We start from the raw sequence: 22,384 nt of genomic DNA, 5'->3' as shown, positions 1-22,384 counted from the left end.
TAGAGAAGAGGACATCCAACGAACTTGCAAGATCGAAACACTGGACTAAAAAGTTTGCCCATACTTTTTATTGACGCATATCAATAGGTTTTTAGGTTAGCGCTAAGTTTTAATTTATAAACACAATGTGTACACAATGTACCCCTAGACCATTTGAATGTTCTCCTTGTTCTCCCCTCCGAGTTCGTCCTCAAGGAGTTGTTGATGCGATCGCTGAGCCAGCAGCTGACCAGATTCGTTGAAAACTCGCACATTTTTCTTGCAGTTGTAAAAGCTGCAATTACCCAGCAAGTTGTCCTCGTTGTAACTAAAAAAGAAGGATATTAGTTGTAATTCTTGAACATGTAAAGTACAACGTATTTTCATTTACCGCTGAAGTTCGCTGAATTTGTTTAGAACCAGCACCTTCTCCGTTCTTTGCTCTCCCAATACGAAACCATCGGCCAGCATTCCTAAAGCACAGTTTTCAAAACTGCACTTGCTACCCTGCAGATTAACCGATGCGGATTTCTCCAGCAACTCCAGTCCGGTCTTGCATGTTTTAAACTGGACGCTTCCCAGCTCAGCGCTAGATTTCGGTCGCATCGATAAACCCACAGCAAAGTTTTCAATTAGACAACTTTTGAGTTCCACGCTGGCGCCTGGCATGCAGACAATACCCTCCTGGGTGCTGGAGCTCCCATCGCCCAGCAAGCGACACCCTCGCATGGTCAACGTTCCGTTGCGCAGCAGGATCCCTCTACGGACATGACGACAATCCAAAACTAATTCGGACAAGGTATAGTCGCCATCAATGACCAGCAGGGTGCTATCCTCATCGCTCGAGCACACCACAGGCAGCAGGGAAAGATCTCCAGCAGGACTTAGTATGGCTTCCGGCTGAGTGAGTCCCCTTAGGCTGCCATTATCGTTGAGGTGCTCCAAGAATTTGATTGTATGCTCGCCGGGCGAAAGTAGAATATCATCGTTGCTCTGACAGATGCTCAGGACATCCTGCAGCGTATGGGACAGCTGCACTTGCGATTCCGGCTTGACCAGTGTCTGGGCCAGCTTCAGCAGTTCCATCTGCTGCTGCAGTTTTCCCGGCAAGGTTACCACATGGCTTATGGGATTCCGCTCTACCAAGAGATCCTCCGATTGTCTGGATCTGCCTGAGGAGCAGCGAAGCCGCTTGAGGCTGTTAGACTGCAGCTCGCTGTAGGCGCGCCTCATTTCAGGATTTTCGAGGATCTCGAACTCGCTCCTTATGATGGCCATGCGCAGATGCAGGCACATCAGATCCGTAACCGGCAGACTGGACACATTGAGACTGCCATTGGCACTGCCCGCTTTAGATTGCTTTCTAGCGGGCTCTGCTGCGCTGTCATTGAGTTCCACTGCCTCGTCGTCGCTCTCGGCATCGCTGAGATCCAGTTCCAGGAAGTCCAGACGCTGCTGAATGTATTTGGCTTCGGCGAGCAGGGTGCGCATGTGCAGGGCCAGTGGACGGGGCAGTCGGTTCTTGCTGAGATCGCACACTAGTTGGATACGAGCCTGTAGATGCTGTTGCACCCAGTCGCGATCATCGTCGTAGTCCTTGTCCCAAGGCATCCACACATGCGTATAGAAGAACCGCAAGCGATCGATGCATTCCGCGGTGGTATCCACATTTAGAGCGCTGTTCTCCTGCTGCACAGTGGGCCACAGCTCCACCAACGATACTTCATTACTCTCCGGCAGGTGGACATCGTTATCCTGCACGGCTGTCACCACAAATACCGCCTTCAGCTCGTCAAAGATCACCTGCTCCGCGTAGCCGTAAACAATGGTGGGATAGCGCAGTTTCAAATCCTCGCAAATAACGCGTGGAATTTTCCAAATTGCCTGCCATCCTATATATCCAAATAGTATACATATATATATAGTTGCCTTTTGTGCACGAGTGTGTGTGTGGGTGGCTTACCTGCAGGCTCAATTTTTAATTCGACGTAGGATTTCCACTCCGATCGAACCTGGGAAGCGGGCATCACGGCTCCCTCCCACGAAAGCACCGCCTCCGCTTCTTTTAGGCGCTCCAAGTAAGATTTCTCGAAGGTAAACACTTCCATTTTTCCCTTTTAAATGAACTATGTGTTCGTTTATAAAAATTTTTGAAATGCGTGTGCAAGCAAAGGCTTCGATAACGATTCTTCGGACGGCGTTATCGCACTGTGCAACCATGCGTTCAGTTTGGCTAGCTCTTCACTCGTGGCTATAATTTAAGCAGCTTATATTTTAAGATTTAATTATTATGGTTTTGAATAAATTCACAATTTATTTATATGTGATTATGAACCCAAATATTTAGTTTTGTTGACAAGCTCAGATATATGAAATATGAGTTCGCAATCTAGCTATTTCTGGCTAGTCTAAGTATCAGCTACTTTCTCATCCAATTATCGCCAGCAGTGCTGCAATTATCGATTACAATGCTCATTCAATGCGGTGTTACTCGCGTAAACACAGTATTTGTATACAATTTCAAAGTTTTAATTAAAATCTCAGCACTATGGCCTCAAATAGCATGCCAGAGGAGAATTTCGAGGGCGGTGATGTAAGGAAACAGTATAAGCACCAGTTCCAATGTCTCCGATTCTAAGCTAATCGCCTTTTTCAGTTCAACTTTGATGACGACGCGGAAGATGACCAATTTGTGGCTACAAACTCAGGACGAAAGCGCCTATTCAGCAAGGAGCTGCGCTGCATGATGTTCGGGTTTGGAGACGACAAGAATCCATACACGGAAACCGTAGATCTGCTAGAAGATCTGGTCATCGAGTATATAGCTGAGACCACTCACCGGGCAATGGAGATCGGTCGAACGGGTCGCGTTCAAGTGGAGGACATTATCTTCCTGGTGCGCAAAGATCCCCGAAAGTACGCTAGGGTGAAGGATCTTCTGACCATGAACGAGGAGTTGAAAAAGGCGCGAAAGGCCTTCGATGAGATCAAGTATGTGGGTGAGTATTGCAAAAGTTAGACATTTCCCAAGAACTCCATCTAATCCACCATTTAAACGAATAATACCAGGCACCGAGGGCAAGCTCAAATGACAGCGGTCAAAAAAAGCAACACCAAATCCAGGTATAAGCCAATCCTAGCAGTTAGCTCCAAGATCCGAATTATTTTTAATGTCTTTAATACTCTAAGCTAGCGCATAATAAACTAATCAAAATAGTCTTCAATGTCAATGTCGGGATTAAGAATATCATCGCCATAGGGCTCCAAATCAATGCCGTTCAGGATGAGGTTCTCGCAGGTCTCTGCGAGATCAGTGTTGCCGATTAGCATTGCTCCCCGTAGTCTGCCATTTTGCAGCACAAACTTGATGTATTCCTTATTTCTCGTGCAGCGCACCAGAATTTCGTAGTCCCTGCCCAAATCCTGACCATTAAAGCGTCCCAACAGGACAACAGGATATCCGAAAAGTTTGGTTACGTGGCCAAAGAGCTCGAAGCAGAAATCCTGGTACACGCTTTCACCTTCACTGGCTGCCGCCATACTCCTGCCCGCCATGGAGCCCATTTGGCGAGCCTGAGTCCACAGGCGCATCTGGAACCAGTGCATTGCGGCTGGCCAGTTGGCCGTGCACACATCACCGGCTGCAAAGACATCCACCAGATTCGTACGCATCATTTCATCCACCGATATGCCACCATCGTCGGAAAATTGAAGTGGCGAATCACAGGTGTAGTCGGTATTAGGCCAGACTCCCGTTGCGGAAACAATAAAGTCACAGGTCAACTGCTCAAAGCTCCCATCCTCATGCTCCAACTTGACTAAAGCACCTGCGTCATCGGCGAGATCCTGGACGCTGTTTATGCGAGATTTGTAATAGATCTTCGGTAGTCGTTTCTCTCCCCCTTCACGTGCTCCACTTAAGTCGACGGTGCGATGCCAGTCCGGACCCAATGCAGCTCCATGGTTGTTATTCTGCTCCTTGGGCAGCACTTCACTGTACCGCATTCGCTTGATAGCTGCAACCGGAGAGGAATCCTCCGCATTAAATTCATTCATGGCTATGTGAAAGAACTCGGCTGCTCCGGGATCCACAAATGTGGCCGAGATGTGGGAATCTTTAACCACCCAGTGTACATTTACATCCTTCAGCTCGTAGGCCAACTCACTGGCAATGCCGCCATTGCCCAAGATCAGGACATCCTTGGCTGTGGCCAACCTTCGCTGCAGCAGCTGCACAGAGTCCGTGTCCCGAATGCCAATGACAAGGGGATCTACACATTTGCCGGAGAACAATTTGGGTGTTCCACCGGTGCAGAGGCACAGATAGCGATAATTGATCTCCACACCCGCTTTAGTGCGGATGCAGTGCTCGCTGCTGTTGATGTGATCCAGTCGATCCACTAGGGTCTCGAAACTAGCTCCCATTTCGGTGACATCCTGTTCCCGGACGTCGAACTTGTGCAGATAGCGAGCCACCGGCACCAAATTGGTCACACTCTTCACGATGCTGGACTCCGTGAGCAGTAGAATTGAGGCATTGGGTCGGCAGATGGCCAGGGATTCGGCGCAGCTGACTCCAGCGATACCCCCACCGACCACCAGGAACTCGCACTCCCGCGACATCCTCAGGGAGAATAGCTATGATGAAATAATAGTAAACAACGAAATAGCAATGTGAAAAACTGAACAGCTGATTCCAAAGCAACACAGTGAAACCTCAGTTTAAATCACACTTTCAGAAAACAAGTGGCATAAAAAGATATAATAAATTTAACAAATACATACCAAGCGTAAATTTTAGGTACTTTGGGTAGTTTATAATGTATATACAATTGGTTTTTTAGATGTTACTGCCGAAATATACTTTTACATATTTTCAAATTTTATGTGATTTTCGGGAAAGTTTTAACTGGTTAAATGCAGATATAAAGATATTTAAGCAATGCCGTTTCAGCTAAGTGGCTGCAGTCATAGAGTATCCACTGTACTTGGTGTTCATTTAAAACTGTAAATGTTTGGCGGACTCAAATCAGCTGCTTTGGTATTTTATAAATGCCACAATACAATGCAGCCCCACTAAATATACTACGCAACGGTTAAAAGAACCCCCTTGTGAAGCCCATGGATTATTTATAGGCAGAACCATCATCAACAACAACAACTTTAGCGGTGTATGTCTTTATAGAAAGGATTAGAAAGGACAAGGAGACACCATGTCCAAGGATCACTGGATGAGGGATCTGCCAAGCGAGTTGCGCGATCTGTCGATCATCAATCTGGCTATTCCAGGTACGGATGAGATCATCGCACTGCTGAATTAATTGAGGAGTCTGCAATCTAGTATAGGTTCCCACAATTCGATGACTTATGGCATAAACAGCAAGTCCGAACTATCGCCAGATGCGGAAACTTCGATTAGGCGGTGGCATCGCTTCTTTCCCTGCTTCGTGCGCCGTTGGAGCAAGACGCAATCTTCTGGGACCCTGGAGCAACTGGAGTTGGGAGTGCGGTACTTTGATCTAAGGATAGCCCAGAAGGATGACAAGTTCTACTACTGCCATGGCCTCTTTGCAATGGAGATTTTCGAGCCGCTTTTGGAGATTCGCCAGTTCGTGGACACCCATCCAGAGGAGGTGGTAATCCTGGATCTGCAGCACTTTTACGCCATGACAGTGGCTCATCACCAGCAGCTGCACAAGGATCTGATCCAGTTCTTCGCCCATCGTCTGTACTCCACGGTGGATGGTTCGCTCAAGGATTGCACTCTGAATAGATGTTTGGAAATGCAGCGCAGCGTGGTGATCATCTACAGGCGATGTCCCATTCCGCTGCCGCTGAGATTCTGGCCCAGTTTCGCGTGGCCCACACCATGGCCCAATAAAGCGAGTGTCAAGAAGCTGCAGTCCTTTCTGGAGGACTCCCTACTCTCGCGACAGCCCCAACAGGGTTATGTTTCCCAGTGCCTCATCACGCCCACTGGTCGCTATATCGCCTTCCGGCTCTTCTTTACCCTAAAGAGCACAGCCAAACGGGTGGACAAGAAGCTGCAGCCTTGGATTCAGGAACAGATTCCAGGTCCCTTCGAGCCAAAGGACGAGCCCAGGGTAAACGTGTTCCTGGCCGACTTCGTAAGCCTTAAGGACGGACAGTTCTGCGATTGGGTAATTAATCTGAACACAAAACTATTGGAGCAATTGACAGGGGATAGGGAGCTGGAGTCCACTGAAAGCGTGGAAAAGCAGGAGGCCCAAGGATGAAGATTTCCACAGGAAAGGCAGAGGGAACACCTGGATATTCCCTTGTGGGCCTTTTAATATTTTTATAAACCAATATTTGGATGTTAATACAACGCATGACACAAAGTTGTTCGAAACCCGTGATAAGCTTTCGAAGAGGTGATAATGAAGTAAATAATTATTTTAATGCCAGAGCAAACTATTATGTCAGTTACGTACAAGCATGATTTGGATACTAAGTTATGTAAGACCAGAAAATCATTATAAAAACCAACTAAAGCTAGTGATTTATTTGATAAACTATTTGTAGTCGATTTTTGTACCGCCGCTTTAAAATATTTTCCAAAAGCCAGTTGTCACTTGATGGTGCTATCAATACATTTTATTGTTAAAAACCAATATACAAAATATATATATTTAAAAACATAAAAACAACACAAAGCACATTGCAGCATAAAATCTAGTCCAAGGTGCGAACTAATCTCCGTCAATCGATAAGAAATCGCACAGCCTTCTGTGTTTTCGTCGGCGAGGTGACACTTGCAGTGGCTTCCGCTCGCGCCAATGAAGTGTGCATCCCGTTGAGCACGGTGTCCATTCGTGCCAGAGCCTCCTGCAGGCTGACGGCCAGGACGCCGTTGTCCTCATGGTTTTCACGCTCGAGTAGGGCAGCCTCGCAGTGGCGCCGTAAACGCTGGGCGGATCGCTGCATGATTTGCAGCTCCTGCTGGACGAGCGTGGTGAAACAACTCTGGCTGCCAGGTGTCTCCTCCGGATCGTAGGTCAGCAGGCGTTTGGTGAAGTGCACTAGCTGGCTTCCAGGTGAGGGAGTGGATGTCTGTCGCGGTGTATTGCTCTTGCTGCTGGATGCGTTGAGCAGTCGTTTCAGCGGTTTATTCAACAGAACATCCTTCATGGCACTCAGATTAAGGGCGATACGACTGGAGTTGTGTGTGTCACTTAGTGTCTCATTGAGATCCGCGTCCAGTGGCTCCCATTCCACCTCAACACTCTGGAAAATGGTTTCAGCATTTAGCTTTTCCTGCTGTTCAGCATTATCCCTGACCAAATCCAACCACACTCCCAGTCTGGCTGTGGGCCACTCGGCCTTCAATCCCCGCTGCTTATCCAGGATCAAGATTACAGTGCGCAGCAGACCAAATTCATCGGGCGTCTGAGTTTGCCGGAACTCCAATGGCAAGTCCAACTGGCGACAGCGCTGGGTGGCCTCTTTGACCATCAACTGGGTCTTGTGAAGACTCTCCTCCGAAGGATTCAGCATGATGCGTTGAATGTCCTCCAGTATAGTCGACTTCTGTGCTGGAGTTGATACTGCATCTTCCTGCCTTAGCGGGGTGTGTTCCTGTTGTTGGGCCAGGGCCAAGGCCTGGCGTTCCGTCTCCAGCATCTCGCTGTTGCATTTGTACTTGAACTGCTCTAGTTCGAGACACTGCAGACGCTCCTCAAAGTCCCGGGCATGCTGCGCCCGCTCTTGTTCGATCTTCGTGAGAGCGGCTCGCTTTTCCGCCTCCAGTTCGGAGCGAAGTTGCTGCTCCTGCTTTTGCAAAATCTCCTGATGGGCCAGCTGGAAATCTACCGGATGATCGGACTTGCCTCTTTGCGAGCAGAACGGATTGGAAATGCGAAAGTAGTGTGAGCCACCTATAACGAGGCGGTCGCCATGAAACAACTGGCGACGATCCGCCAGAAGTTCTCCGTTCACGTATGTCTCGAAGTCCTCACTGCCGGGAATGACATACAACTTGCCACCACGTTCATGCTCGATGCTGCAGTGCTGCAAGGCCACCAGTGGACCATCCAGTACAATATCAGGCTGCGAACTAGAACTCCCTCCTGGCAGACGTCCCCGTCCTATCCGCACGAGTCCTTGGGGCAACAGATAGAATAGCGTGCCACTTAGTATGGGATCCGCTGTTAAATTGACCAGACAGGCCTGCTTCTGCTCGGCCGTTAGTTCCAGAGCCAATCCCCTGCGTTTCAGGACACGAAGTTCCGACTTGCGCTGGTCCTCCGCCTCCTTGAGCTTCTCCATCCATGACTTTTGCGCTCGACTCAGCTCCCTTTCCCGTTCTGCCAACTGCTGACGCAGTGCCTCCACCTCGGTCTCGTCCACGGAGGTTTCAATGATGATCTTACGTGGCACGGGATTGTTACTATTGCCGGACAAGCGCCGCTGGCGTTCGTACTCGTTCCTCAGCGACTTCAGGCGATCCACCTCGGCGCGCAGATCCCGTATGATCTTGTCGTGGGGAGATTCGTTCACCTTCACCCGGTTGACGATGGAACGCGCCTTGCAGGCGTACCGCAAAGTGGCTAGGGTCTCATCCGCATGGATGCTGGCCGGTGAAATGGTGGCCAACATGACCGTCTTCGAGTTCCCGCCGAGGTTTTCCTGGAAAGAAGGAACACCGTCAGTTATATTAAAAGCTCTGTGATGCATCTCTGGATTGGGTGAGTAATTGTATTGTTTTGATGTTAATATCTGGGGTAAATCAAGTTATTTATTATTGGCAGGGTCAATATGGCAAATGGCTGTGGTATACAACGTGTTGCTTGGCTTTCTCGCATTCATAACAATATTTTTTAGCACCTTTTTAAATGAGATAAATCACAACAAGGGCATGTGAATCAGTACCTGTAGTATAAGCCTAAATATAATATCATTTGCATGTATTTTATTTTAATCTAGCACCTAAAACCGACACAAGCTTTCATTGATGAATAAATCAGGCATTTTGAATACACGAATACACTATTTTTAGTATCTTATAGAGTCGGATGAATATCTTTTAAGGAACAACATAATCCGATATATATAATCCTAATGGTTCCTGTTTGGAATTGTTATTGGAAATGGTCCATTTAATCTTAATGTGATAAGAATGATTTAATGCGACATATGGACTGAAGAAAATAAAGCAGAAATCCCAATAAACACATATTTTCCAACCAATTTAAGAGCTGGATGGGCATCGAAGTTGATAAGGGAAGTGGTTTTTCACCCCCCCCATATACAGTTGCGGTAACAATAATAGCACCAAAAGCACATTTCGTGTTTGCCCCATCGTTTCTCTATTTTCTGACATTTTTTCATAATTTTTTCCACTAATCTTAAATACTACAATGATTTTCAATCGAAATAATAAAATTGGTAACAGATCTAATGGATATTTTAAAAATAATTGGTAAAACAAAAAAAAACCTCCAAATTTAGGCGGTAACAAAAATAGCACTGTTTCTCGTATTTTGCTAAAACTAACTAAAAAAATAAAATAAGAGTTCAACAAATGGATTATATCTTAAGAACTATGTTTAAAGAATCTTAATATTTGGTTGCGTGACCATTGTAGGCAATGACAGCTATCATCCTCTTGGCATGGAGTCCACCAAGTCCTGGTACCGTTTTTGAGGAATTTTGCTCCATGAATCCTTGATCCTCGATCCCCCATGAATCCAAAGTTCCTCGTTATGGTTGGGTTTGGCTTCAGAAACCTTTTTTTCACGTCCGCACAAAGTTTTTCGATTGGATTCAAGTCGGGTGACTGAGCAGGCCATTTCATTCCTCGGATCGATTTCTGCTCAAACCACTTTCGAGCCTTCTTCCTCGTGTGTTTTGGGTCGTTATCCTGTTGAAATGTCCAAAAAAACGGCATTTCATCCTCGGCATATGTCGCCATCACATTTTCCGGGATATCTGTGTAAATGTGCTGATCCATGATGCCTTGAATCATATGAATCGGATCTACTCCATAGTATGAAAAGCACGCCCATACCGTGATGTTGGATCCCCCGTGATTTACCGTCTTAAAGGTGAAGCGAGGATTTTTTTCAGTTCGTGGTGGACGCGGAACATAAGACCGAGAGCCTTTCCAACCAAAAAACACAATTTTGCTCTCATCTGACCACAAAAATGTGGCGCCACTTCTCCACAGGCCAGTCCTTGCGTATCTTGGCATATTCGATTCGCTTTGCCACATGCTTCGCAGTCAGAAGCGGGACTTTTCTGGGACTGCACACATTATGGTTGTTTTGTCTAAAGTGTTTGCAAACTGTTTCCACGCTTTCAGCTATCTGAAGCTCCTTCTTCAGTTTCGTCGCCGGCTTAAAAGGCTCCTTCTTGCTTTGCCGAACCAAGCGCTTGATCTCCACGTTGGACATAGAGGGCTTTCTTCCACGTTTTTCGTTATTTTCGACAAACAGAAGTGCGTTGCGGATCATTTTGTTTGAAAAACCAACAAACCGTCCCATTTTAGCGTAGGTTTTACCTTCAGAGATCATGTTTTTAATCAAATTCCTTTTTTCGACGGTAGAATGCTTTCCCCGACCCATAACTAGAGAATTTTTGGTCTTCTTTTGAAAAAAATTCAATTAAAACCTTTAATGCAACTCCTTTTTTCAAAATATGTCGAAAAAAAACCCAAAGCAATCACTCCTATTAATTTTATTCAGCAAAAACGTGGTCAGTGCTATTTTTGTTACCGCCTCATTTAGCGCCCTTTTGCAGAAAGTGCCCAAAAACATAAAGAACCGTTACATTGAGAGAGTCAAAATTTCTTGCTTAGAGAGACAACATATGGTACTTATTATTCATGCAATCAGACTTTAAAAAAAATAAACATTCAATACCTTTTTTTAGGAAATCAACTTTCCACCTGCAGTAGTGCTATTATTTTAACCGCAGCTGTACATATGTGGCAAAAAGGATTATACCCCACTATGCAAGAGGTACGATGATTAACGATCGGTAAACACTAGGCCCACGGTGACTATAATGCACTCGTAAGCACTCTGAACAGATGCGTGAAAATCTCAAGGAATGGAAAATTGACAATCTAAACCTTCGAGTGTGTGCTTCGATTGTGGACTCGGTGCGATAGGGACGGGCACAATGATAAGACAACGCCCAACTGTTTGCGTAAAGCTACCGTGACAAAGGCTCCTACTGATGGTCGTTATCAGCTGACTTATCAGCAACCGCTGTGCGGGAATCGAAAAGTTGTTGTGCAAACAAAATGCATTCACATGCAAGTACACGGAAGGAATAGGCTGAGAAATACAAGATACTAATTGGTGCATCACAGTGCTTTCAAAATGTCGGTTACATATTCGTTTGGTATGATATTTGTTTAGCTGACTACAAGTGCATTGGCCATCCTTTGCATTTTTATCTGATAGTTTTTTTTTTAGTGTACCGTATGCATACATATGTATTCAAATAAAGCTTCGTATTAGCTATTTAGCACACATTCTTGGCAGTGTGCGTAAGTGACACTTGTTTGATTAAGCAGGTCAGCACCGTGGGCCAAACAAGAGCGGGAACCGAAAAGAGGAGGGTTGATTACACAAACTGCGCAGCAGCAGCGGCGTAGGCGTGCACAGTGGTCGCAGGTGCAGGAATATGCCATGAAAAGCAGCTACCATGGGAATACATATGTAGGTGACCTTAGGGGCCCGTCAGTGTCGTCTGGTCAGAATCTGGGTCCGTTAACCGCAAATTAATACAATTAATGGCGACACTCTCTGTTAGTCATTCACGTACCAAAGCGTACCATATAAAAAAAATCTTTTTGCCTAAATATAGCCCTCTACGTCCTCCCACCTTTAGAAATCAGTCACGATCTCCTCAAAGTGACCGAAATGAGCGTGCACCAACTCAAACCGCAGGAAGGCGCTAATATAGGCGGTATGCTTTTTAAGCCAAGACAGAAAAACCTTGATCGGAACCGGCTAAAATGACGTAGACCGCCAATTAACACTAGATTTAAGCAAATTTTTCAAATGTTCGAAAACCTCTAGGCGAAGTAGTGAAAAAGTGCAGCTTGTGGTTTTACACGCTTAGAGCCATTGTTGTGCTTCCAGAATGCCACACGCTGGAAATACAGTCCATTTCAACCATGGAAAGTTTATAAAAAAAAAACACTCCATTTGGGCTCTCAAAAGTGTTCAAATCCCGCTTGGCAACCAAATTTGGTTTCAGAAATAAGGCTAAATCACGGCATGGTCGGCCTGCAGTCTAGACCGTGATTAGCGCACCTTATAAAGACACAAATGTCCATCCAATCCTCCAGATGATCAGCCGTCGAACATCCGTCCGATCACTCTCATGATTACTTTTTCGTCATCTTCGCGGCATTAGCAATTCGCCGCTAATAAGAAAAACTTCCAAGAGTATTCCTCATGCCCCGGCTAATTAACATTTATTAAAAATTTTCAAACTAACACAGGGTGAATCACTTGGAAAATGGTTGCTTCCACTGCAAAAGTGATTTCGAGAGTAGCGAACCACTGTGCCCCAAGCGAGAGATGTGTAACCACTGTGGCACTCGAAAGGGGAGGCTTCGGGTGTAAGGTGAAACTCTGACAAAAGCACGAGACGCGAAAACACAACAAAACACAATGCCGCACATACGTGTTTACAAACAGGCACACATATTTCACTACAAGTGCGGGCAGCATAGTATATACACCTAGTCCAAGTACTAAAGACATGAAGAAATATTTTAAACAAATTTCTAAAAATCTATTCAAAGCTCACATTTTTCCATAACTAAATCTATTGAGATATTGATTAGGCAAGCTTTAAAACGCAGTTAACAGTCCATTCATTTGTATGCTCATGTCCTAAGCTGTTTCCCGCGACTGTCCACACACATTCACACGTAGGCACATGAGAAGTAAATATAGGGGAGACCCGAAGTGGGCAGCAAAACAAGAGCCGAAGTATCGCCAGCGCACGAGAGCTACAAAAATGCAGTAATTCTAGTGTTCGGATTTCAGTTTCACGAGAGACTTCCAACAGAATACATCGAATTTCGGCGAGAGATTCGCAACTCAGGAAGAAGAAGAAGGAAAACCTCTGCACCTCTGCGAGTTACCTCCACGCAAAAGTGCACCAAAAAGCGTTGTTAAAAAACAAAACAAAGTGATTTTAAAAGCCAGGGTTCATTGCACGCCCGAGCCATTCGAGAGACAAAGTGAAACGACCTCGCACAACGCGCGCAAAGAGAGAGAAAGAAAGAAAAACACACACCCACATTACAAACACAATTCACATCCCGTTGATTGGCACTGCAGTTCGCAAAAATAGTACCGAAACACTGCGCAGCACAACATGGATGTTTGGGGATTCTGCGTCAGCGACACCACAATGGCATATGGCGGGTCCATGCGCAGCGGCTACTACCGCGACTACGAGGAGTTCCCCTATGGCACCCTGGAGTCCACCACCTCCTCGCACGCGGTCAAGGACTGCTACAGTCGAGTGCAAGGTAATTTTTGGCGAAAAACCAGATAGCACTCAGAATGCACTGGCAAAAAGTGGGCGAGATTAAAACCAGGCGCGTTTCTCACTTGTTTTCGTTTATTGCGTGTGTTGTTTGTTGTTTGTGCAACCATTTATAAATAGCCAGCCTGATTTCTTGGCCCCATGTGCATAAGTGTGTGTGTGCGTGTGTTTGTGTGGGGAACACGCCTTAATTTTTGCGCACAAGCACAGGGTGTCTAAAGTTTCGCGGCGCAAGTCACCTTATAAAGTAGGTTCCAGCCACACACCCCCTCAATTTTGTTTATATTTACGGCTTGAATCCACGTGCTAAAGATATTCGCGCTTAATTGCACACACAAAGCGGCTAAAAGCCCATAAGGTTCCTTACGAATTTCCGGCATTCCAAAGTTAAAGCGCAATTCAGATGGGCATACAAAAAGAGTATATCGTCACTTCGTCACTCGTGAAAATCGTAAAAGGCAAAGATATACTTTGTGTGGCAATTTCAGAGGTGGTTAAACCCGCTCTCATCGAGGTCACTACCCAAGTCCATTAAGACACACTCTGCACTCGAATACTTTACGATTATTAAATACACAGACAACTAAGAACTAAGACTTGGCTGTACCTCCAGAATCGGCTCTCAAAAGCTGAGCAGGTGGCCGCACAATGGATTCTTTTATAGGGAGGAACAAATAAAGCAGGGCTTCATTGTGTTTGAGTGCCAAAACTGAAGCGCAATAACGAAAGCGAGGTGTGCAAATGGTAAACCTTCGTGCTGTTTTCGTCCATATAGTATACATGTACGTGTAGTGCATTATCGGTTTGCAGAGAAATGAAAAAAACAAGTGAAAAACTATGCAAGGCAAATAATTAGCTTACTTTACACTTTAGATTGATATGTCTGTATATACACAACTTGAATTCTATTTGAATTGTTGCATGCATATGCATGTACATATATATCCAGTTTATACAGCACTTTTTCCCCCAGTGTTGAACACATTTAGAGATTATGCAAGGTCGCTTATCAGCGGCTATGAATAGACTTTCCACATGGATCGGCTGGGCTTTAATCAATAATAACCGTTTAGCTTTTAACACGGTCAATTGAGCAATCAAAGCAATGGCTTAATTAACTGAGGCAGGTCACAAAAGCACAAATGCTGTAAGTACAGTTGTGCTCAACGTAGTAATGGTGTTACAGTAGTTGAAAGACAACAATGTTTCCATTAAAACCAAAGATTAGATAGGTTCAACTTTTTAAAATAGGTTTCTAAAATCCAGTGCATGATAATATTAAATATATAGCTGCTTGCGTCACAGGGTCACACGTCGAGTAGCGGGAAAAATCGAGGTAGCGAGGGGAGGGGCGCCATCGGTGGCGACGTGACGTCGTGAACGTAGACGCAGCGACGTCACGTAGTCAAATCAGCTGTTCGAAGGCCCAGAAGGGCACGTAGGCCGAAAGCGGAGTGGAAGCGAATGCGGGAAACAACAGACGAAGGTGAACATTCAGTGACGACCTTCACTAACCGGTGACCTATCTCTTTCCTACCATTGCAGAAAAGTGCAAGCAGATAAAGTCCGAGAAGCAGATGCGCAAGGACTGCCCGTTCTGCAAGGAGCACAAGAAGCGGCCGCTCATCAACTACATGCGCAAGCGGGAGCAGCGGAAGCACCATGACAGCATCTGCGAGGACGAGGAGGACATGCACGAGCACGAGCATGAGCTGGAGCACACCCACAACCACAGCCAGACGACAGTCCTTGCCGCCCCGCAAAGCTGCAAGGTGTGAGTGGGAGCGGGACGACTCTACTGCGGACGCTGCCCGCAGCATTCGCGAAATGCCATATATGTATACAGATGTGTAATCTAACCAGAAGAAAGGAAACCTGAAAGAGTAAGAACAAAAACAAAAACAAAGAAAACCCGAGGAGAAAAGAGAAAAAGCTGTTAAAGACGAAGATTGCGCGAGAGAGCGAGACAGCAGCCTGCAGCTACAATAATCCAAGGCAACTGTACCCCTATTTTTGAAATGGTTGCCCAGCATTTCCGCGTCGCGAATACACTACCATTTACAAAAGCCAGAACCACTTGATACCAATTTACAACTAACCTTTTCCATTATCAACCACTTCGTTTTTACACCAACTTCGCAGTTATGTACAACTACAAACGGCACTTTGTTTACCGACAAACAATAGCGCACGACGAAAAAATCAAGTAACGAAAACCTGCCCCGCTTGACCAACGCATTTTTTGACCTTAGGCAAACGAGAACATCGTAAAAAGCTAAAAAAAAGGAAAATATTATATATGTACACGAAACACAACAAGGGAAGCAAAAACTGAATTTTCTATTTTGCGAGAGACTGAGTAAATTGCAGTAGAAAATTTTTAAGCGAAATTTCTGTTATTTTCGTTGCTTTAGTTTGGACCCAATTGGATCAGTTACAGGTATACCGTGTAAGCAAGAAATAATGAAAACTATAACGATCAATCAAGGTTTACAACTGTTATTTTCTCGATATATGCGTAGTACATACTTTGGACCCCGATTTTTATTGTATCCTTGTCTATATTAGACATTCCCCTATATTTATTGTAATACCAACTGGGCGTTGCACAGTCCGAGCTAGTGTCAAAATGAAATCAAATCGAAATATGTAATGCTGTATGCGTAAAGGTTGAAATTGTTTCAAACGTTTATGCCTGGTTACATTTGGTTAACTCAACTTATCGTTACAGAACAGAAATTGTTATTAGTTTTTGGTGTTCAGACTCAGCTGTGCAAAAAGACGGACGGAATATTATAAAAACGATTTAACAATTGCATTAGTCATTTAAGTAATTGATCAAAATGTAATGATTTGTGTAAAATTTGCTTGCAGGTTCCAAGAAAATTTTCAATTTATACAATGTTATATATCATATATATTATATATTAATGGTTAATTTAAATTATATGTAAACCGAATAAAACGACAAACGATTGAAAAATTTAAGTTAAAATGCGTATTTTAATCTTGAGGGTTAGTTGAGGAAATTACGATTAAAAGAAAGTGGGGAGATGTCATTCATAGTTGCTACGATTTCTAAAACAAAGATAGACACCGGTTCCAATTACATACGTTGAGGTGGGTCAGTTTGGACTTAAATTTTCCAAATAAAAGCCTTAATTTCTTATGCAAATCTTTACGGAAATCTTTCCGTCTCGCACCAGTTTACTAATTGAAGTTAATCTGTCTTTTGTGGTCTGAACTCAAAATGTTCCGCCGCTTGACAACGTTAAATATGATAAGTAAGTACTTGATGGCTAAGGTCAGGTTTTAGGCACCACCCTGGGAACTAAGAGAAAGCACCTCGAACTGCAATAAACCGACCTGGAACTTGACCATGCACTATCCCAGCGTCCACGGTTGCGCGCTCCCAAGTGATCCAAATGAAGACCCCCAACTAAACCGAATTGAATTAGAGCAATGAACGTTTGACACGCGTAGATGAGATCATCCGTGCCTTAATCATGAAAGGCGAATCAAAGTTTCAACTGATCAAACTGAGAACTGAGAACCCCACACCAACCATTCCATTTGCATAATTCCACGGGTGTGCAAGGGTATGTGCAATGGGGCGACGGGGAAAGCGCTGTTTGAGAAAAACAACTCACGGGGAGGAAGCCATATATTCAGTTGTTTGTGCAGCGAATTCGACTCATTTTATATTCCAATGCTAACCACTTGGTTGGGGCTAAATATATTATTAAACAGTGTGGCTTAAGTTACAATTGTTGTTATGCGGGAAACTGGAACGGGGAGCACACGTTCCCAAGCATTTTGTGACGCCAACGTGGGTCAGAGATACAAACTTTCGAATTTCTACATTATAACTACTATAGAATATTGTTTCATTATTGAATGCCTCAATTAGTCGAAATCTTTTGAATAATTAATATGGTTACTGCTCGTATGTCACATTGTTTCGGTTCGGATAATTAGCATTAATTTGTGAACTGAAAACGTGGCTTATTTGAAAATTCATAGCGGCGACAGACAACTCGCCTGTTGCTAATTACGAAAATAATAAGCTGACGTATCCTCAGTGGCACGCTTTTTGCATTAGACACGTATTGGACACCGCAGATCAATCGAATTTGAAATCGTGTGAGCTTATGTACGCCATTTGCATTCAATTCGATGTTTCTGGATTCTATTCGAAATCCCACATTCCCTGGCTATCTAAACAGTGTTTGTGGCTTCCCAAAGCCAACTCGGAAAATGCTGATTGTGAACTCAGTGCGGTTGCTAGGGCTTTGCACACGAACAAGTTGGTTTGGAATTTACTTAGAAAGCTGGCTTGCGACTCCGCATTTCCAGTTCCAAAGTTCCCCCAGCCATGAGAAGGTCGCAACGAGTTCAAAACTTATAAAAATTGAGAAATACTATAATCTTAGGATAAAAAAGGACTTATTTCTTGGATAGAATAGAATAGATCCCTCTGCACTTGAAAAATGCTGAACCGTTTGCTAAAAAAATTGAAAACTTCCAGAGGAGTCAAGTCGCAAGGTGAACTCAATAGCTAGGCCATTGTATTTAAAATTAAATAAGTACATGTGCACTTTAAAAAAATCGAATTATTCTTTTACAAAACCTTTCCGTTTCCATTTAACTTATCCATATATTGTGAAATATGACTCTATAATGACGAGTCTGATTGTGCTAATAAACAAAACGGACTGCCAATTTCAAAGCACGACTACAGTTCTAAATTAAAGTTCCAAAAACCATCCAAATTTGATTATAAAGCACCTCCCATTACTTAATTTGTACTGAAGTTCAGGTAGTTATTTATTTATTGTAAGATACTCCTGCCATCAATTACATTTACTAGCTTGCATAGACTTTGTAAACGTTTAGTTACCATCCTAACTATCTGTATAAATTATTCATTTTGTGTACAAATTGTTATTGCAGCTCTTAAGGATGGAAAAAAGCTGAGCAAGGGCAATTGCAAATGCGAGCCTTCGGCGTGTAAATGTGGAAAACGTCAACAACGACAGCAACAATTGAAATTGTTGGTGTCGCAACTTAGGAGACGCGATAACGTATCAAGTGTTATATTGTTTTAGTGCCGAAGTACGGCACAAAAATACAAAATAAAGCATTATCTGAAAAGTATTTTTAAATCTGTGGGGTGGCGAGTGAAGATGTAGATGGAACTTTTGTGGCGAATGCAAAGATAGGAAAAGTACTTGACTGGTAGATAGGAACCATGGACACCCAAAAATATCAAAGGCAGCTAAAAACAAGGTCGCCTGATATTAAATATTCAACAAAACCCCTCTTTTAAAGGGGTAAATACAACTAGTGACGAAAAAAATCCAAAAATAAATCTAAACCATATAAATATTTCAATGATTTTAAAGATGGATGGTTGCCCACCATCTGGTGCGTTTCGTCACTACGCTGGCTGCCGTGCAAGGGTCCCCTACGGACCACCTGGTTACAACCAACTTGGGTACGACGCCATTCCATCAAATATTTGGCTTCACCTTTTATGGCAAAGGCCGCGTACGGAAATAAATCATGTGAGCCATTTTATGGGGCGTACTACCGTAACGAAAAGCGAAGTGGACACTGGACACTAAATAAGCCTCAGTGGAACGGGTTTCGGGAAAAAAGACAAGTGTTCGGACTTTGTAGTACCTTCGATCAAGAGTCTCTCACTTTGGCGCCGTGTAATTACTCATTGAGTGCAGTGGAATGATTATAAATTACGTCGCACATGTCGAGTGCGCCTTTTTTAGAAGCAGATACTTGTATTATATAAAACCCTCACTTTCGGATTAACTAGCCTGGTAATATTCCAACAATCAAGACATTACGAACGTGTGGTGTTCGTTTAAGAGCAGTTGTTAACTTAAAATGCACACATAAGTATGTTACATTGATTACCACAGTCGTTACTCAATTCAAACAATCGTGAAACAAATAGTATGATAAATGGCAATGGCTCGCTATGTTAACTAATACAAAACATTCAAGTCTCATGACAAGTTTATAACAATTTTCCTGCTAAGTATGTGGGCATTGCTTATGACACCTTTTGCTGAGATCTTATAACAAAACAATTATATTACCCGAGTGAAGACACTGCTATCTTTTTATTTGCGTTCTTAAAATAAATTTCTAGAAAGTTTACACGTGCCTTTGTATCAGGTCATAAATTTTATGGGCACAGAGGAAAAGCAACAACAATAGATTAAATAGATATGATAAGAGGCCAAGACTTTAATCACTCAATTGATTGAGGTGCGGGAGGTCTTTGATTTGGTAGACCTTCATAAAAGGTTTTTCTATCGAAAATGATAAGGAAATAATAATAAAAAAGACACTGAGTCTGCTGGCAATCTTAGCAAAATAAACAAACGAGTGATAACAAGGCTCGAGTTCAGAACTCGAGATCTCACATTTAGTCCTAAAAAGCGCAGATAAACTCAATCTAATCTCGGGCTGATGTTGTCTTCTCTTCCTTGTTTTTCGGGCGATTTGACGCTTTATTTTAATTAAAGTAATTAGCAGCCCAGTTAATTGATAGAGCCAACATAAATCTGTCTAGCAGCTGCTCCTCGCAGTGCAGACATCATTAAAACTGAGTTCGCGTGTCGCGAGTCGAGATGGTATCTCCGTGGACAGTGGGCTTAGCTCATCACGAGATCTGTGGAAAGCCGCATATCTGCCAGCAGTTAAGTAAACATTTTTCCGTACGAACATTTTGTGGGTACTGTCCGCAGGGGTCAACGTGTCATTTGCGTTGCCAGTGCAGTTCTACGTACTGATTGCTTTCCGGGTAATTACTGATTGCAAGGGGACCCCATTCCGCGGGCCACTGCCTAATCGAAGCGAAAGTGTTGATAAGCCATCCGATCGGTGGTGGCAAAAGTGCGAAAAGGATTGCAAATAAATGAATTACATTGAAGACATATTATAAGTTATTACTGAGCTGAACTTATTCGAAGGCAAAATGTACTCAATTCATACTTAGCAATCACCTCTGGGTTCAATTAAGGGGATAAGAAAGAGTTATCACACGCCGAAAGTAGACCAACCCACTGACCCAGTTGATAAGTACAAACGCAGCTAAGAACTATTTTGTAACACTTACCCGCAACAGCCAGGTGAGCACGCTCTCCCGATAGGGAACGAAGGTGCTGGGCGTCCCAGAGCCCAGGGGTCCATTGGCGCTGGCCTTGCGGGAGTCGGCCAGAGCAGCAATTACTTTCCCCAGCGTCAGCAGGCTCTTGTTGATGCTGACGCCCTCGCGGATCCGCTCGCCGTTCGACCCGGAGACGCTTATGCGTTCGCTGCCCGCCAGGTCCACCAGACTAATCTTGCTGCGCCGCGTCTGCCGCAGGGAGGAGGCCGTGCTCGAGTCCGTATCCGAGAACAGGCCATCGTCACTGCTCAGATCGGTGAGGTTCAGAACAATGTTGAAGATGGAGTGTGAGCGCGAGCTCTTGTCGTTCATGGCCGTGGAGGCAGTGGCCCGCTGGGAGTTGCCCACGGCAAGCCAGTTGCGGAGGGCCGAGTACGAGTCCACCGAGTGGGCACTCAAGTCCACTACGTAGGGCCCGAAGATGGGATGCTCCCTGACCTTTAGGGCCGGCCGCTGCTGCTGTTGTTGCTGCTGGATGGGCGTGGATTCCCCGGCGGCAGCTGCCGCATGCTGGACACTCAGCAGATCGTGTATCTTCTCGTTGTAGATCTCAAAGTAGCTGACCTCCACCTCCACCTGCAGCTGCTGCTGACTTTTCACAGCCTCTATGCGGCGGAATAGCTCGTGGCAGAAGCGTGGAATGATGCCCGCCTCATCGTGCGGCGGTCCGCCATCCAGAGCGGCGTCATCCAACGCTTCAATGCCCATCATGCTGTACGATTTGCCCGAGCCCGTCTGGCCGTAGGCAAACAAGCAGGCATTGTAGCCCTCGAAGGCAGTGTCGATCAAGGGACGCGCTGTGCCCTCAAAGACTTTGGCCTGGCAGGCGAAGTTCTTTCGCTCGGGATCGCACGAGTAGTAGACCTGGTCGTAGCTGAAGAAGTGCGTCACGCCGGCGGAGGCATCAGCACTGCTGCCCGCTTGGACAGTCAGCTCGTTGCTGTTTCCGTGCACCTGGACCACATTGGTGACCTGACCACGTGTGCATTCCAGGGCGTTCAGTGGCCGCACTCGCACCGCCACAATCATGTTGCTCTCCTCGGACACGCTGAGGCAGGACTCCATCAGAGAGTCCCGCTCCTTTGCCCTGCTGCAGCTGGATTTCCCGGTGCCGGGCGTCTTTGATCTCCCAGGAGTAGTGTTTGCATTCCTGTACAGCGACGAGGGTGTGTAGCAGGCATTCAGGGCCGTGGGCTTGGGCTTGGGCTGCGGCGTGCTCCCGCTGAATGCAGTGTTCAGCAGCTGTTCGGGACGATCCCGGTGCTCCCGATCCTCCGCCCGCGTCATCAGCACCTTCTTGCGCATCTCGGATGCCGGCGTGGACTTGTGGAATCCTCGCGTCTGGAACTGCTGGATGCGCTGGCGCACCGGAGTGCTCTTGTTGCTCATCTCTATATTATTATTTAGGTCTTTCTGCTCGTTTTTTAAATAACGCCAAGGAGTTTCGAATTATTGCGCGGCGTCGTTTGTTATTTTTTTTCTAGTGACGGGCGGCGATCGATAGCAAAGCAGGGTTGATTTCAGTGAGCGGCCTGAGGTCCGGCAACGCTACCACGAGCCAGGGATGAACAACACTTACATACTCCGTTAGATAACTCTGTTAACCAGCTCACTTAAGATATCAGATAATTGGCAAAAAAGTCACTTTAAATAAATAAATATATCCAT

General features: G+C 45.0%; 6 protein-coding genes across 8 annotated transcripts; 3 read left to right on the top strand and 3 right to left on the bottom strand.

Annotated features, from left to right (window-relative positions):
• Positions 1-49: 49 nt before the first annotated feature.
• On the bottom strand, positions 50-2,164 carry LOC117146550 (protein nessun dorma). The gene is made up of 3 exons (XM_033312851.1): positions 1,943-2,164; positions 371-1,871; positions 50-307 (listed from the first exon to the last, which is right to left on the bottom strand). The coding sequence occupies exons 1-3, from the start codon at positions 2,085-2,087 to the stop codon at positions 145-147; spliced, it is 1,809 nt and encodes a 602-aa protein (XP_033168742.1). The 5' UTR covers positions 2,088-2,164; the 3' UTR covers positions 50-144.
• Positions 2,165-2,449: 285 nt separating this feature from the next.
• Positions 2,450-3,203, top strand: LOC117150214 (transcription initiation factor TFIID subunit 13). The gene is made up of 3 exons (XM_033317011.1): positions 2,450-2,572; positions 2,636-2,978; positions 3,049-3,203. Exons 1-3 carry the CDS (start codon positions 2,528-2,530, stop codon positions 3,069-3,071), a joined length of 411 nt encoding a protein of 136 aa, XP_033172902.1. The 5' UTR covers positions 2,450-2,527; the 3' UTR covers positions 3,072-3,203.
• LOC117150213 (pyridine nucleotide-disulfide oxidoreductase domain-containing protein 1) lies at positions 3,141-4,669 on the bottom strand. Its single transcript, XM_033317010.1, has one exon. The coding sequence runs from the start codon at positions 4,600-4,602 to the stop codon at positions 3,184-3,186; it is 1,419 nt and encodes a 472-aa protein (XP_033172901.1). The 5' UTR covers positions 4,603-4,669; the 3' UTR covers positions 3,141-3,183.
• Positions 4,670-5,069: 400 nt separating this feature from the next.
• Positions 5,070-6,589, top strand: LOC117135287 (PI-PLC X domain-containing protein 2). Its single transcript, XM_033295456.1, has 2 exons — positions 5,070-5,268; positions 5,326-6,589. The coding sequence occupies exons 1-2, from the start codon at positions 5,193-5,195 to the stop codon at positions 6,234-6,236; spliced, it is 987 nt and encodes a 328-aa protein (XP_033151347.1). The 5' UTR covers positions 5,070-5,192; the 3' UTR covers positions 6,237-6,589.
• LOC117135286 (kinesin-like protein KIF14) lies at positions 6,576-22,211 on the bottom strand. The gene is made up of 2 exons (XM_033295455.1): positions 20,666-22,211; positions 6,576-8,628 (listed from the first exon to the last, which is right to left on the bottom strand). Exons 1-2 carry the CDS (start codon positions 22,103-22,105, stop codon positions 6,703-6,705), a joined length of 3,366 nt encoding a protein of 1,121 aa, XP_033151346.1. The 5' UTR covers positions 22,106-22,211; the 3' UTR covers positions 6,576-6,702.
• LOC117135288 lies at positions 13,002-18,678 on the top strand. Of its 3 annotated transcripts, none has more exons than XM_033295459.1 (2): positions 13,002-13,504; positions 18,475-18,678. In XM_033295459.1, the coding sequence occupies exons 1-2, from the start codon at positions 13,348-13,350 to the stop codon at positions 18,627-18,629; spliced, it is 312 nt and encodes a 103-aa protein (XP_033151350.1). In that variant the 5' UTR covers positions 13,002-13,347; the 3' UTR covers positions 18,630-18,678. The 3 variants fall into 3 exon arrangements, with proteins under 3 accessions (XP_033151350.1, XP_033151348.1, XP_033151349.1); XM_033295457.1 differs by lacking the exon at positions 18,475-18,678 and adding an exon at positions 15,067-15,797 and having other exon boundaries at positions 13,008-13,504; XM_033295458.1 differs by lacking the exon at positions 13,002-13,504 and adding an exon at positions 17,911-18,066.
• Positions 22,212-22,384: the final 173 nt, after the last annotated feature.

The sequence above is a fragment of the Drosophila mauritiana genome, chromosome 2L, assembly GCF_004382145.1.
Source record: "Drosophila mauritiana strain mau12 chromosome 2L, ASM438214v1, whole genome shotgun sequence".
NCBI lineage: Eukaryota > Metazoa > Arthropoda > Insecta > Diptera > Drosophilidae > Drosophila > Drosophila mauritiana.
The sequence above is the reverse complement of the archived record's forward strand: the minus strand, read 5'-3'. Positions and strand labels throughout refer to the sequence as shown.